The sequence below is a fragment of the Centruroides vittatus genome, unplaced genomic scaffold (assembly GCF_030686945.1).
Source record: "Centruroides vittatus isolate TY-2023 unplaced genomic scaffold, ASM3068694v2 scaffold_386, whole genome shotgun sequence".
NCBI lineage: Eukaryota > Metazoa > Arthropoda > Arachnida > Scorpiones > Buthidae > Centruroides > Centruroides vittatus.
Genome location: NW_027122706.1, coordinates 7,161,530 through 7,178,872, shown reverse-complemented (window position 1 = coordinate 7,178,872; position 17,343 = coordinate 7,161,530). Strand labels below are relative to the sequence as shown.

The following is a 17,343-nucleotide window of genomic DNA, read 5'->3' as shown; positions in this document are numbered from 1 at the left end:
TAGTTCGGACCTCACCGTAGACAAAACTATTGGGTAAACCAAGTTTGGTATACACCAGTGTTTCTCAACGAAGGCGATATCGCCCCAGGAGGGCGATTTTTCCATGTTGGGGGTCGATTAGTAACAATTTATATTTTGGGGGGCGAAAAACAATTTTCGGCGGGCGATATAGTAAAACATTATATTAAGATTAATTAGATATCTTATTCATTATATCGTATAATAATTAAACAAATAGCATTCCTATAATCCTTCTTCCTTCCACTTTTAACCCTTTTCTGTCACGTGGCGGGAATTATAATATTCGGGGGTCCTAATTAGCCGATTGACAAAATTTGTTTCGAAGTGAAGGGGGATACCACATAATGGTTTTATTGAAGGGGGGCGATACTACGTAACGGTTTTATCGAAAGGGGCGACGATTCGTTAAAGGTTGAGAAACACTGGTATACACTGTATTGATAAGTAAGTATGCGATTTCGATTTTCGGGAAAAAATTTTACTTCAAAATTAAACCATTAGGGGGAAATTTGGCGTTGCTGTCTTTTTAATGTACGGTAATATTAAGTATGTTATACTCAGTATGTATACCAAATTTGGTAGAGATTTGCCCAATAGTTCTTTCTACAGATAGTTCACTCTTTAATTATGATTACTCTCTATTTTAAGACGTTGAATATACAGTAGAGCGTCGATAAGTGGAACCAATTGGGGACTGGGGTCCTTCCAGTTAATGATTTGTTCCAGTTTCCGACTTTGTACGAAAAAATACATTAACCTGTCCGATGTTCAAATTTTTCTCCGTTGCGTATCTCTTCCTGTTGAATTTTTCTCCGTTGCGTGTCGCTTCGTGTTGAATTTTCGTCGATTTTAAGCCTAACGAAAATTTTTATAATAATCTATCGTATCGTTAAAAATTATTTCTGCATTTTGTACAAACAAAATAAATATATTAAAGAATATAAAACACATGAAAATTATACTTTAGAAGTAAATTTAGTATCAAAAACATTCGATTCAGCACGACACAGTCCGACTGAAAATCGTTCCACTTTCCGGCCATTCCACTTACCGACGTTCCACTTATCGACGCTCTACTGTATTTGAAATTATTCGAAATTCGTTCTATATTTATCAGTTTTGCATTTTTTTTTTTTTTTTTTTTTTTTGTATTTATCAAATTTGTAGTTTATAGTTTTATATATTTATCATATTTGTATACTTTGTAGACATCGAACGTAGGAAAACATTTAATTAAAAATTTAATATCTTATATGAAATACACATTATTTTATACATATATATAAAGTTATGTTAAGTAAGAACAAAATTTATATATTTTATTAAATTTACAAGTCTATTTTTGAAGATTCTACTACACTATTTATCCGGAAAGTAATTAGAACAATTACAAGTAATTTTCAAATTTGAGGTACTGTCAATAGTTTGAATTTGTGGTATTATCTGTAGAGTAGAACTTCCTAATCCCACTGTTGTCTAAATTGCTTCAAACCATAAAAGAAACAGGATGTTGGGTGGTCCTGATTAAGCATTCTGCTCTGTTTTTTCGGTGTGTTTTAGTTTGATTCTTAGTATATCTCTCATGTAAGCTACACTGATTAAGAATTTTTTACACTATCATAAATAAAGACCTGTAAAAGACTAGTGTTTTTACTCTCTACTCTTTTTTGTATAGTTTTTTACATGAAGATATTCAAGGCAATAAATAGGCGTATTATATGCATATGAATACATTTAGAGAAAAAAAAAATTAAATTCTTTTTTGTATAAAGAATTTGCTGAGAGACAATGAAATATACATTTACTATAACGAGAATATTTTAGAGGTTTTTTTTTTCAATTATTTCACGTATTAAAATTTGAATGCAATTATAATTTTAAAAATATAAATTTTGCTTTTTTAAATATAAAATATGATATAAAATTAATGTTTGACATTATTAACATTAATTATATACATTTTGAATTCCATTTTAAAATTATTTTAAATCATAATTATAGTAATGTTACGCGTTACATACTAAGCATGAAGTTGATTTTATAATTCTTTTAACATATATAACTACATTGTTTATAGTCTATAAATAATTATTATAGTATTTAATAAACCTAAATAATTAAAATAAGAATTATTGCATGGCTCAATTATTGTAATTTAAATTATTTTGATTTTATTACTTGAAAATGTCTTTTATATATATAAATATCTTTACCGACGTACATGATAGATGTTAAAGAGGAATTTTTTGAGTTTGATAAAGCGAAAATTAATGATATTCGTTTAGGTTACGGCAGTTAGGTTCGAGAGATTGATTATACTGATTATATGATCTCTGTGAATAATCTTAACGTGTAGATAAATATTGAAAGGAATGTGGTTTAAAATTGCTTACTTAATTTAAACTAAAATTATCTTAGTATATGTTTTAACAATGCAAAGTAAAATATTCAGTCATTATAACATGAAAATGTTTTATAGTTCTGCCATTTAAAAGATATATTATCCTTCAAAATAAAGACTTGTCTCTGTTTTGTTTTTAAAACATGGTAAATAAAAGTACGATAAATAAAATAAAGGTAATTTTTCGATCAATATTTACTGTTTGCCCGAAAATGAAAGACCTCCCCATCTACAAAATGAGTGGTGATACATTTCCAGAGTTTCTTACTTGCTAGTTAATGGACTTACTAATAAACAAAAATGATGGATCGATTAAGCCGTTGTAAGGAAGATGTACATTTTTTCAAAGCTGAGAATGTTATTGTTGAATAGCAGATTTTTTTTAAAAATATTTTCTTATAATTGTTATAATTGTTCCTAGTCATAATTTGTCATAAAGTGTTTTTATTTTATAAAATTATTTTTAATATTTAAATTCATACCATAATTTTAAAATTCTTGAATAATAAAAGCGTAAATTAAGTTTTATTTATATATATAACATTCAATTAAATTATTAATTTATTAACAGTTATTTTAACAGTTTATATTAGTTTATGGAACTTTCATTATAAAAACTCTTAAAATAATTTTGTGTACTAAAAAGTGTTTTTTAAATATTATATTTTATTAAGTAAATTAAACAACAAAGCATTTAACTGACAAAATTTTAAAATCCTTTGCAAGTACTTCGTACAATGATTTATTTTATTTAAATTAATTACAAAGTTTGATTTAATTTCCAAATTTAAAAAGTCAAATTTCAAAGAAGATTAACAATAAAATATTAAATCTAGAGCGAAATATTCGTGGAAAATGTTATCACTATTATTATTATTAATTAGATAAAAAGCATTTAAGATGAATATTAATGAATGGAGTATCAAATATCAAATAAAAATTTATCTTAAATTGGGCATATTTAAAATAAATTTACTTATCATTGGAATAACGTTTCTTGAATGTTGTTTAGATTCGAATCTAATTATGGCTAAATGAAAAATTACAACTCATTTAGCAGAACATCGGACCATTCCTTCTCAGGCCAATGAGTTGAGATGTTCTGCTCCGTTTGTTTCTCAAAGGTAAAGCTTCCTGTTAGTTTCATCAAAGCGAACCAAAACATTATTAATATAAATAAAATTAAAGAATTTTCCTTAAACTAAAAAAATTGATTAAAACATTTTTAAATGAATCGTTCTTTATGATAACATTTTTACGCATGGGTAAGCTAATTATTATTATTATTATTTTTTTAAATTCACCTGTACGAAAACAAAAGTGACAATATTATTGCATTTTAATTCATTATCATTTTATAATTTCACCAATAATTTGATGAATGCTTTAAATCAAACATATCAGTTAGATTGTATCCTCTTAATACTATTTTCGTACTTTGATAATCGAGTAATATTTTATATAAATTATTACTCTTATATTATTAATTTATAATAATAAAAAATTACTCAAAATATAGCTACATATTCACTCAAAGAAGTAATTAAGTTTGGATTATGTGAGATCTGAACATAGCTCTTACGTTATTCGGAAATGATGGATGCATTAAATGCGTTTAATTATACTATACATTAATATTAATCACTTAATATGTTCTCGGTTTTGTACATTAATTCCTAATTATGATTATTTAATTGACTTTTACTAAACTAACCTTTTCGAGAAAACAAGACTTAATTATTTCATATGAATATTATATTTATTTATTTATAAACATGCTATTTAATTATTTGGATTGCTAACAAGTTTTTTCTGCTTAAATATATCTAGTATTATATTTAAATATAATACTTTATGAACGATGTAGTGTCTAGATATACGTACTAATCTATTCATAGTATAAATAGAGTCAAACCTCTGAAAAACGGCCACTAACAGGAACATTAAAAAATGCCGTTGTTTGGAGGTTCTACTGTATATATTTATATTATGAATAATTACATATAATACCTTATAAATTATGTAATGCCTAAATATATTTCTAACAACTTGAAAATCTAGTTATTCTTTATAATTATATATATATAGTTATGCTTGTAATAAAGTCTAGCCTTATAAAAGTAAGAATTGTGAATGAATAAGTTCTGATTTTTTCCCCTCTATTATTAAAAACATGTCAGATTAATAATAAAAACTAAATTAACAACAATGATATCCGTATGAAAAGGTTACATTTTAAAGAATTAAAAAGTTGTCCAATTAAATATAAGTTTTTTAAATTAACTAGGCGATAATATAGATTTTTATCAAGTTTCAGGCAGACAAACGTATGTAACTGAGAGAGAAAGTTTGTCGATAAAATCTAGAGCACGTAAAACAAACTTATATCTAATAATCATCATCGATCTTACTTGCAATAATAATTAAGCTATTCATTTTAATTTATTTCTTCATTTAGGAAATGTATAATTTATTTTCAACGATTTACTACGAAATATTTTTGATTTAAATGAATTCTGATGCCTAAAAAAGTTCAAATAATATTTCGTTTTCTTCAATTCTTACAGTGTAAATATAGTATATTTATATAAGGTAGGGGCCCCATTATGTTGGGACTATTATTTTGGCCAATTCCATTTTTTTTCTATTCCATTTTAGTCAAAATAACAGTCCAAACTTGGAGGGGCCATAATGGGTCCCCTACCTTATATGACGTGAGTAATTTAACATTTGTTGTTATAATAAATGCTCTTAAACATGATTAAATAATTCAATTAAAATTTTATTTTTTTAGCTGGAGAATGCATTAGAGTTTTGGGACTCAAAACACACAAAAATTGGTGAGTAAAATTTTTATTAATGTAATTTCTATATGAATACATTTAGTAGTGAATGACGTATTTTAAAATTTTGCGAGAGATGGCGCCACTATGACAATGAAATAGCCGAATTATATCGGTATCATAAACTTGCTAGGCGACATTTTGCCGAATTAAATGATTATTCAGTTCTGTATTGAAGTTGTGCGTAGAATGCAACGATTCAGAGATGAGACGAACGATAAGATGATTGGGCTCGGTTATGTATGATCGAAAATTGCAGACTGGATATTACAGGACACATCTTACGCTCTGTTCTCTTCCGATGATTAATGTGCCCGAAGCAGCTTAAGGTTCGTTAATCAAGAAAAGATAGACAGACGGAAAGACAGATTGCTTATCCTTAATAAAGGAAGAGAATTTACTTTCGGTTTTTTAAATAGAAGATAATTGATTTCTACTCTCTTCCAATATAATTCGGATTAATAAATGGTTTCATATCATAATTTTCTGTTAGAAAATACATTCCTTTTTTCCCTATAGGTATGGCCTATTCAAAATTAACTAAATTAATTAAATTTAAATGTGATTAGAATTATACATACATTTTCAAATTACAGAAAATAAAAACAAATATCATTTTTTTGTAAGTAATTTTAGTATCACGAAACTTTTGTATTTTAAAACAATACTAAAAATAAGACAAAAGATTCTTTTAAAAAAATATTGATTTAACGAGAATAGCATATTTGTTTTCGTTCTTTAATATTTAATTATTGTCGAAAGATAATTTTACAGAAAGTGGTTGTTAAATAATGATTGAAGACAAGAAATTAATAGCAAAATGTAGAAGACACAAAGACATATTACTAGACAAACAGATAAGAATATTCCTCCCTATGATTAGTTATATCTTTTTGATGTTTACCCTTAAAAAATAACAATTTAAATCATTAAAAGCCTTAAATAATCGTGCTGCTTGCCTTAGGCTTGTTAACGTGTTACTTTTAAATGTGCGAATGTAAGAAGTAACTCCTTATTAGATATGAAATAATTAGCATTCGGTATACAGTTCGGTGATTGAATCTATCTAATTATCATCACTTCAGTTTATTTCACATGAAAAATAAAAAAAAGGTATGTTCGAAATGAAAAACGACATTGTTCTTTTATGATGCGAATGTTTAAGATAGTGTGTCTTTCTCACAGAATGCAATTTTAAGACATATCATAACAGGTGGGCCATTTTTTTTAAGATCTCCTTTCCTTCTTGGCATACAATGCTTGAAATATATTCCTCTTAGTCGTCGGAAGCGCCTCCGGACAATGTAAATGTCCTCTTAAGAGAAATTCCCTAAAGGGAGTCAGCCTGGAATACAGCTACTAGTTTCTGTCAAGGATAGTAGCCCAGTACAATCAACCCCTTGTTCGCTTTAACCAACTTTTTGAAAGAGGAAAAGTCTACTAGTCAAAAGATAATTATTTATTCTCCTTTGACGCTTTAGTATTCAAGTAATTTAAAATAAGAAAAGGTCCTTTAAGATGAGCATCTAAGCTATAATTTTTATATTCAGACTAAACAAGATTTTATTTCAATATTAAAAGAGCGCTCATTTTATCAATTAGTTGTGAAAATTTTATGTAAGTAAAAATGTTATATTATAAAAGTTTTTTTTCATTTTACAGTTAATTAAATATTATTTTATTAATTTACTTAAAACACTTTTATTATTATACTTTTATAAATTATTTGAAAAGTATTTTTTCTTTTATACTTGAGAAAACTCTATTATATGTAGCGGAAATGATTCATTTTGTTACTCATGTTATTTTAACTTGTATAACAGCTCCAAATATTATGTAAAAGGGGAACAAAAAGACTTATAAAAGCGCACTTATGCGAAATTATTTCATAAAAGTTTGCTTTTAATAAATTATATAAATACATATATATCTTCGAGTTTATTTTTATAAATAATATAGCATTTATACAGATTATTATCACTAATATATATCACTAAATAAGTATTGAAAATCTGTAAATGACTAGTATAAGAAAAGATTTCATCAGTAAAAATTAGATTATAGAAGGCTGTTTATGAAATTATTAAATAGATATAGACTAAGTTTAATGAAAAATCTTGGAAAATGTTCGCTTAAAAATAGCCATTAATTATAAGTTAAAAATATTTAGCTAAAGTTTTTTACGACCTATCTTATATAATGTATATGTATGTGTGTAATATATATGTTATATAGTGTGTTTATAGGAAATATTTTCATATAAAACAAAATATTTCATTAATGAATGAGTGCACAGAACCAGTCGGACGGGGAGATGTGCAGATGCACCCCACTGACCTATTTTTTATTTTTATTTTTTTATCTGTCGCGTAATTGACTCAAGAGATTGTTCTGTGTTTGAATTCACTTCTTTTCTCACACTGAAATGATACCTTTTCCGTTTATTTCATATCTATAATTTATAAAAATAGAAATATTTTGAAATTTATTCTTTTATAAAGTTGTTCGTAGCAAAATATTATAATAAAATTCTCAAAACTTTCCTTTAAGCTGACAATTAGATACAAATCTCTTAGAGAAAATAGGACTAAAGTCATGATATTCTGATTTTATTATCCTGCTAGGTTTATGACTTCAAGTAGCCCAACACTTTTCTTTATAAACCCAATTTTTAATTACTTTTTATTTAATACTTTATAATCTATTCAAAAGATTAGGCTCTATTCAAGATATTCTCAATTTTTTATTAGATACTTTATTCTAAATCTTGCTTATATAATATTAATCTTTTAATTGAATCGAGTTTAATTTAGTAGAAGCCTTATAGAATTATTTAAGATATTTCACACATTCGTCATTTTTGTTTAGCAAGAAGATAGTGTTAACCTGATATTATAAAAGATGTCAAATTTCAATACAAATATTTAAGTATATGGCTATTATTGCAAGAAACTCTATTTTATCGAGATAAATATTATACATTATTTAAAACGCTTTACACTCTAACGAATGTTTATGTATTATGGCCAAATTTACTAACACTTTTACTATATTGACATTATTGTTATATAATCACAGGAATTGAATATGAAATTTACAAAATAATAGTTTTGAAGAATACATTAATAAAAAAAAAGCTAAATCAATTTTTAAAACAAAGATTGCAATGAAACTTTATTAAATTTAAACGTAATAGATATAGGTTTCATACGAAAAATATATACCGGGTACTTTTTTGTAGGTCTTCCTATTACTGCAATTTAATAAAAACGTAAAGAATTTACCGGTATATCTTTCTTGTTTATTATTTTTATTTAATTTATAAATGGATATTATAACTTACGTTTATATTATAGCTGAGTGGCAGCTGATTTATAGATTCTGTTTAAGATCGATTCTATTGTTTTTGGGGAGTTTTCATTTCTTAATTGAGATAGGTCATGTGTATGATACTGTAAAGTTTACACTTTTGAACTTATCAGTTTATATATGAATCATAGTAGCGCAGAAATTATAATAATTAGAAATTTCTACTTTAAAAAATTTGATTTCTCCCATTTACTCTAAAATTCTCGTTATGTAAAAACTGGGTTTTAAAATACAGTAATGTGTAATTTATGTGTATAATATTATAAATTTTAAAACATTTTTTTTTAATTTAAAAAAATTCCAGTCAATTACTTCTTCAAGAGAGTTGTTATTGGTGTTAAGTGTTGCCTTTTACTATTTTTTTACTCAATGTTATTTTCAATATATTTTAACAGAAAATTAACAAATTTTATTAATTTATGGCATAATAATTGAAAAAATAATGCTAAATATTGCGTTAAAAATTTGCATATGAAAGTTAACTTAAGCATAGCAACCTCCGCATCAAACGTGATGTAAACTTAGAAAAGTACCGTACGTTCAATTCCATTCAAGACGAGAAAATTTTTCCCCTGTTGACTGGCAAAATCCACTTAAGGAAGTATGAGTCACAGGTTTATAGCCTATAAGTTTTTTTTAGATTTCTCGAAGTTGTAATTTACGTAAACACTACCGGATTAAGGGTGTTCCCGGATTAGGATTTCCGACTAAACTCAAATGTATTCACAGTGCAATGATTCCGTATATTGAAATGCATATAAGTAATGATAAAATGTGAGATCGTGTGTTCATGATTTCTTATATTAATCTGTAAGAAAACGGGAAAATATACATTGAAATTCGATTTGATTGTGTAATAAGCGTAAAGGCATATTATATTTCACTTGCTTGACTTCTTTCATTAAAATAAAAGATGAAATACTGTAAGATACTCTTACTGTCTGTCAGTATATCTTTTTTTTCTCGAGAAATTTGACCTCATAAAATATAATATAATTTATTATTAAATTTTTAATTAGTAATCTGAATTTAGAGATAATTTTAAATCAGTCTTATAGAATTTCATCTTTCTAAGTTCAAGTGTTTGTATAGATGTTCTATGCAAATTTATGTTTTATCTATGAAGAGATTATACAGCAGAGATATTGTTTTAGAATGCTTAAACTATTTATAATAGTTTAATCTCTTTTTTCTCCCGCTTAATTATTAATTTTACATTTCGAAGTAACTTAAATGAATGACGTAAAACTTAAATATTCTGTAGTATAAAATTGAAAAGAGGATAAAGATTGGACCTAGTTAAAGCTTTATGGATATGAATAATTTATACATATATACAGTACATATATATTGATATTTTATATATACATATATAGGTTATTATTTTTTATACATTTATATATATGTATATAATAACCTACAGAATACAAATGTATAGGACATATATAGTTTTATATTGTATTATTTATAAGATGTTTATTATATTTTTGAATATATAGTAGCTTTATTATCACTGACTGACTGTAACAAAACTCCTAATAGGCTATACAGGTATACCTCGACTTACGTCCCTCTCGAGTTACGTCGTTCCCGATTTTACGTCGTTTGTCAAAAAAGTATATGGAAAAATAAAAATCAAGTTTAAGTCAGTTTATTCGACTTTAAATCCGTCCGCCATAAACATTGAAGTCGTAATATCACTAGAAAAACGTTGATAGCACATAAAATCATATTAAAATATGTACATTTACAGTAAATGTTAATACAATCATCATAAATCCTAGGGAACGAACCATGAAAACATCTGTGTTTCTGTGTTGTCGTCTTATTTAGCGGTCTTTAAGTGCTCATTATTGGCGTTTCCTCCATTATTGGCGTTTAGTTACGACGTAAGTCGAAACTACGACTTACGTCGTAACTACACAAGTAAATTCGACTTACGTCGCCTCTCCTGGAACCAATTACCGACGTAAGTCGAGGTATACCTGTATTAGTTTTCTTTAAATTGTAAAATGGTCTACAACTCTAGACTAACGGTTCCTACTCACGTACCTCTCTTTCATAAAACTGTTAGTATCTTTAAGGACTTGGATTAAGAACATTTTAAATTGAAAAATTGCTGATTTAAGATTACATTTAATAGCCATTACATGGAATGGCTTCGTATACCACAGGTTGAGTCTCGGCAGAGAACAGTGAATGAAATAACTAACAATCTTTATTGATGAGTTTATGCGAAAGTTAATGTTCATATCTATTATAATCTTTAGTAATAGGAGAGAAAAGCTTGGTAACTTAGAATATTAATTTATTCTAAAGAAATATGACTCATATATTTCAGTTATGATCATAACTACGTAATAATTACTTATGATGAATGTCATTAAAGAAGATTACCGTTTATTATTATTTACTCTAGAAAAACTCCGCTATTCCATATTAATATATGCACATTATCTATGAGGAATGTGGACATGTTTATCCTTGGGTCAATGTCATGACTTTGTGAAAGTAAGATAATAGACTGGACAGTCAAGGTTATAAACTGCATAAAAATACGCATTAAATATGAAAGACAAGAACTGGATCTCGCTCTAAAGAATTTATTTATGAGATTACCTTCATGGATAACTATTGGCCCACAGGCCTTGAGACCTAAATATTGTTTATTTTCAAAAACTGTTTAGGTTTTGAGATCTCAACTTGTTTTTGTTTTTTACTGTGACGAAACTTCTAAATTTTGGCATTTAATGTACGATTATCTTTATCTCAGCCGATATGTTAATCAACTTGACAATCCTGATATTTCTGATACAGATTAAAGGTTATAAAATTTATATTTTGCCATATTTTGATTTGGAATTTTTTTAATCCAATAAAATTTATATACTGTATTAATAATTGCTCATAAAATTATAATTGAATAATTTTTTAAATTTTAGCCGATATACAATATAGTTTATGTAATTATATTAAAATTGTAAAACAAATAAAATAATAATACATTTTTAAGTTCCTTTTTTATTTCCTAAAAATTATTTTTTGTTTTTAAATAATATTACGAAATAATAAATTTTCTTTGAATATCATGACATTTAAAATACTTTTTTTTATCATATGGAAATTTTCAAGAATATAATTATGAGCTTTAATATGACATTATAACTATGACCTTAAAATTTCATATCTAAATTTATTAATTTAGCTATAAAATAGATTTTATTAGACCTTATTAATCTTTTTCTTGGATCATTGAGAATATTTTTTTTTACAGTTTTAAATCGGTTTACATTGTTTAGTAGGTCTTGACTATTTGTATCTGCATGAATGACCTATCTCTTCAAATGATTAAGACCTGTAAACATATCCTTGTAATCATTTTGATCTTCGAGTTTTTTACCATAGTTATCCATTCATCTCCTTAAATTGATTTAAATATATGTTTTGACACATTGACGTTTAAATATTTTAAAAATTAAAATTAAAAAATAACAATATTTACTCTTTTTAAAATACTATTATTCCATGAATCGCCATTAATTTGATTGGTTTTATAATCTTGATATATTCAGTTCTGTCATATTCTAGCAATTGTGTATAGAAAATAAATAATATACATTCATCTAATTAACCGTCTAGTTAAAATTATATTGACTAATAAATATAAAAATATTCTATTGATTTCAAATTATCCTTCAGTATAAGGTTATGTCTAATAATCTAATCACTGATGCAAAGAGAATGTTCCTGTGGTCCCAGATCTCTCTTCACCCATTGGAACATTAGGCTATTGTTTTAATACAATTCTTTCTTTTGTGTAATCATTTCAGGATCTTTGAAGAATGGACACTCCTCGCATATATTGCATGCAACTGAAAGATGGCGTTTATATAATTATGCCAATAAATAGGGTTATTGACTTACGAAAATTCACAATAGTTAAAATCTTTTAATAAACTTAAGAATAAACAATTAAAATTAAGCCGAGATAATTATTTTATTTTGCGTTTATTAGTTATTATTGAATAGAAGAACCTGAAAGAAGATCGCTTTGTTTTTTTATCGATTCTCTTTGATACTCCCTAATTAGTTTAAATAATTGCTAATTTCCATAACTATTTCTTAAATTTTATTTTATTCAAATTATTCCTTTCAATACTTCTTTAAATATCAAATTTCAGTAATTAATTAATAATAATTACTTTTGATTAGAAGCCCAATTTTCACAGCTGTGAATTCACTATCTAGGATTTATCTACCCGATTGACAATGTCAGGGGTAAACTACCTTTGGCAAAGCCAGGTCATTGAATCAGTTAAGGTTGTAAAAAGAGAAACATTATACGTCAGAGTATGCGAAATTAGGGACCTGCCCTGGAAGTTGTAGTGATAGAGGTTAGACAAGATTTGTCCTTCCAGACACCAGTTTTAATTAGTGTTCATAGGATTTGAAGTGTTATGAGAGCTATAAATAATTAGAATATAAATTTGTTTGACAATGATGTTATTTAGAGTTAGAAAATAACATAGAAATATAAGATGCTATAGTATGTTCATATGACAAATCTTTACGTGTTATTCATGCTTATAACATAGAAGTAATTATTCGTTTCGAAATATGGCATGATGTTCCTCTATTAGGAACAACTTTTTATCTTTCTCCAAATTTTCTGAGAGGACATAAATCAGATGTAAATACTTGATCCTGTCTCACAACCTCAATAGACTTAACTCGTTGGATTATCAAAGGACTCAATCTATTTTTACATTATAATCTTCAAATGTTTTATAAGTGACCTTTCAGATATAGGTTATAAAAATTACGTTTAGGCCTAAATTATATGTTAAGATTTTTGATTTTATGCTAAATATTGTTTACTAATTGGGTTTCTTAAGTTTAGCTATATTTTCTCAATAAACTCTTAGGGGATATGTTAAATTTTTTCGTTTACTTTAATAATACATTTTTAAAGTTCAATACAGTAAAGTTTAATGTATTTATAAATAATATACATAACATTTCTCTGCTGAAAAATATAATCTTTTAATTCGGTAACATGAATAAAACGATATTGTAGCAAAATTATTTTATATTTGCCATACTGATGCTGATATTTAATTTTCAAAATGAAGAGAATTAGCAAAGCAGAGATAGTTTATCATCAAGTACAACTTTCTAATCAGACTGTAATCATATAAACAATATCATAAACTGTATCACGTGTCCTGGGCCACACCAATGTAGTTCACAAGACCAGTGGGTCAATAGAGGAACCGGAAGATGCAAAAGCCCGAGGGGAAGCGTCCTCGTTGTGAAAAGAGGACGTGTATGTGTGTGAGTGTGTATGTATGTATGCGCAAAGGTGGACGTCCCAAGGTACAGTCCATTCATCCCTATCGGAATTGGTTTACGTCTCCCGAGTTCCTTCACATTGGTCGTGAAGGTACAGATTGTTCGATACGCCTGACTACGCACGTGAAAGAAGCGGAACCCCCTCGATGTTTATCAGCATCTCAAGAGCGAAAGTAGCCACCCCCGCCTAGACAGTTGAAGCGTTAACGTGCGAAAGACGTCTTCAGTTTGCTTAGAAATATCTTATTATGTTAGTTTTGCGTAGGGAATACTGAGCAAATTCTTGATGGATTGCTTAGGTAGGAATATTGTTCACTACGTAATAATTATAATTAAAATGTTATTTTAAATATTTAAAATAAATATGTATATATTTAATTAACTTATTACATTTAATTTTTTTATAGCTTCATTCAGTTGTATTTAGTTACAAAATCATTTAATTTTTTATAATTCTTGATATTTAATAACAACAGATTTTAATCTCAATTTAGCCTTTAAAGAATAACTTTTATATCACTTTTTTCGCATAGAAATAAGCATTATAATTTTGCTAATTTTTAAAATTTATTTTAAAAAACTTCTTAAGAACAATTTTAAAATATTATATTAGTTTAATATATAGGATTTATTTAAATCTAATATGCTAAACTAATTAATATTTTAATCATAATTGATATTCTGTAATAAAATTGTATTAATAATAAATCTAAATGTAGTCTATACCTATATAAAATTTTATCACTACCTTAAAACATAAATAAAGCCCTATGTTTTTAAATATGAATATAAGCCAAGCAAGTATAAAATCTTAAACATATTTCAAATCACATATACAGAATTTATATTATAAATGTGTTTAAATATTATAACGCATATAACTTGTGTTATTAGAAAAAATATATTTTAATTATTTTGTAACTTATAGTTGCTTAAACTGTAATAATAATTATTTAAAATTATATATAAAAATTTTAAAACTTTAATTTCTTACTGAAAATTTTCTATAAGGATTTATTAAATAGTACTGCGCTTTTCTACTTAAAATAAATAGCCGTATTAATTAAAACTTAATATAAATAAATCTTTATTTACGCTAAATATGTATTATTTTCTAATGTAAGATATTTTAAATATAATTTTATCAAGTACTTTATAGGAAATGATTTTCATAATTGTTAATTGCAAATTTATAACAGGAATTTTCTATTTTTCCCAATTACATTACAGTTAATTACATTTTTCGTAAGGGTCACATCCTTTATTTTTTTAACGTTATGCATCCATACAAGACATTATAATAAGCAAATGATGTAACAACATTGCCGAGAGAACTAATAGATCGATGATGGTGGGTAATAAGGAAATTTTGTAAAACAATAGTTCCTACAGAATAACTTCCTGAATGGACATTATTATTAAACAAAGACTGGTCAACGTGACAAATACTGGAAGGTTGCCATCTTTATAAACTCTTAATTCTTCAATTACATGATTAGTTATTTTCGAACAATAGTTATTTGTTACGAAAGAAGTCATCATTGACAAATGGACAACCATGACTAGTCCATTGTTGTACCTTTTGGCGTTAACAGGAAGAACTGTTTTAGTCTTTGTTTATTTCTATGTCCATTACACGGATTTGACCTCCGAGTTATGAGTACAAGGCAATATTTAACTGAACATCTAAATATATTCTTCTTTATCAACTTTGCGGTTGTCATATATTGCATAGAATTCTTATTCAGTCTCAAGCAAAGAAAAATTTACATTTAAAATATAAGAAAATAATTTATTTTTAACAAGATTATAAGCTCTAAAACTTTATTAAAGATGAATAAGTTTGCAATTTTATGGTGTAATATTAAGTCATTATTTGTTAATGTTCTGTGAAAAAAGTATAGTCAGTTGAACAAGAAGGATAATGACGAAAAATAATAGAGGATACAAGAAAATGATCTTTTTGGAACTGGAAAATAATAAAAGAATAAATTCTAATGATAGCGTTGATATTGATGATAATATCGTTTATAAATGGGACATCGAATGTCGTTACTAAAATTATAGTTTTCTATACAATAAGATGAACGAAAACGAATTTAAATTAATTTAGAATTATAATAATTCTTATTAATAAAAGTATTTATTATCCAAAAGTTTATTTTTTATTTAAAAAACAATAGCAATAATAATAATAAAAAGAAGAAGAAGAATTTATCTTTATTCGACGAAGTTGAAAATAATTTCTTCTCAAGAACATTTTTCCGGTTGAAACAAAAATTTTATTCGAAATTCTCAAAAATAATTTCAAAAATTTTAAGATTATTTCATGAAGCAAAGCGTATAATAAAGCAGAGCAAGTGTGAGAACAAGAGAAATTTTAGTGTGTTCAACAAAGCATGCGATCTATCCACGTCCATTTATACATAAGAATTTCTAAATAGGCATATATTTTAAGTTCTTAAGCGACATTTTAATTTAAATTTTATTGATATTTTAATTTGAAAAATTCAATTTTTACTTTCTCATTTGTATTTTTATTCATTTATTTTATAAATATTTAGACTTATATATTGATTTATCTGCTAATTGTGTCAACGAAACTTATAAACGCTTATAATTTTTTATTGGAAAAAAAATCTTTTGTTATTCTTTAAAATACCAATAAAATGCTTTTTGGCTAGTTTTGCATATTTAAAAAACAGATGAAAAAATTTGATAAAAATGGATAAGAAAGATAATTATTTTCCTGTGAGTGATTTTACTGATTACGTAACTTGATTTTCTTCATAATACTTATCAGATATACTAAAAAACAAGAGAAAAATCTCTTTATTGTATATATATTTTCACAATAACTGTAAGTTCATATCTTATTTGGATCTAAATATTGATATATTTTAAACAGATTTATCATTCTGCCACCGTAGATAGTTATCAACTACACTCTTCTAAATTTAAGAAACAAGCTTTCAAGCTGTACATTTTGTTATTATGAAAACAGATTAGTTTCTTTTCTCGCATATAATTTATTAGAGGTGCTTTCGAGGTATCAACTAATCGCAAACTAAGACAGCACAATGTACTTTTTTTTTTTGTTTATTGAATTTCAATAGGGCGAGGCAATGAAGGAACAAATCCTTAGGCAGATAAGAGGCTCTTCAAGGGTATAAGTTTGTTTCTATCATACTTGATCACCTAATTATCTATTGATAAGTCTTATTTATGGCATATGCATTATATAGTAATAAAATATTCTAAATTGGGAAGAGAATCTGCGGTGATATTTTGTAAATGGATTTATTATATCCTTTTCGACTCCATTAAATTATTTTTTAATTTAGTTTAAAACATTTT

The 17,343-nt window shown here is 26.1% G+C and overlaps 1 protein-coding gene across 8 annotated transcripts in view; it reads left to right on the top strand.

Annotated features, from left to right (window-relative positions):
- LOC136988835 (uncharacterized) overlaps positions 1 to 17,343 on the top strand; it is a 163,168-nt gene that overhangs the window by 73,311 nt on the left and 72,514 nt on the right. For 7 of the 8 annotated variants that reach the window (XM_067286798.1, XM_067286799.1, XM_067286801.1 and 4 more), the window contains one exon: positions 5,217 to 5,262. In XM_067286798.1, coding sequence (XP_067142899.1) covers positions 5,217 to 5,262 — 46 coding nt within the window. Of the gene's footprint in view, positions 1 to 5,216; positions 5,263 to 13,733; positions 14,286 to 17,343 lie in introns of those variants that run through there. The other variant, XM_067286805.1, reaches the window with a different exon arrangement.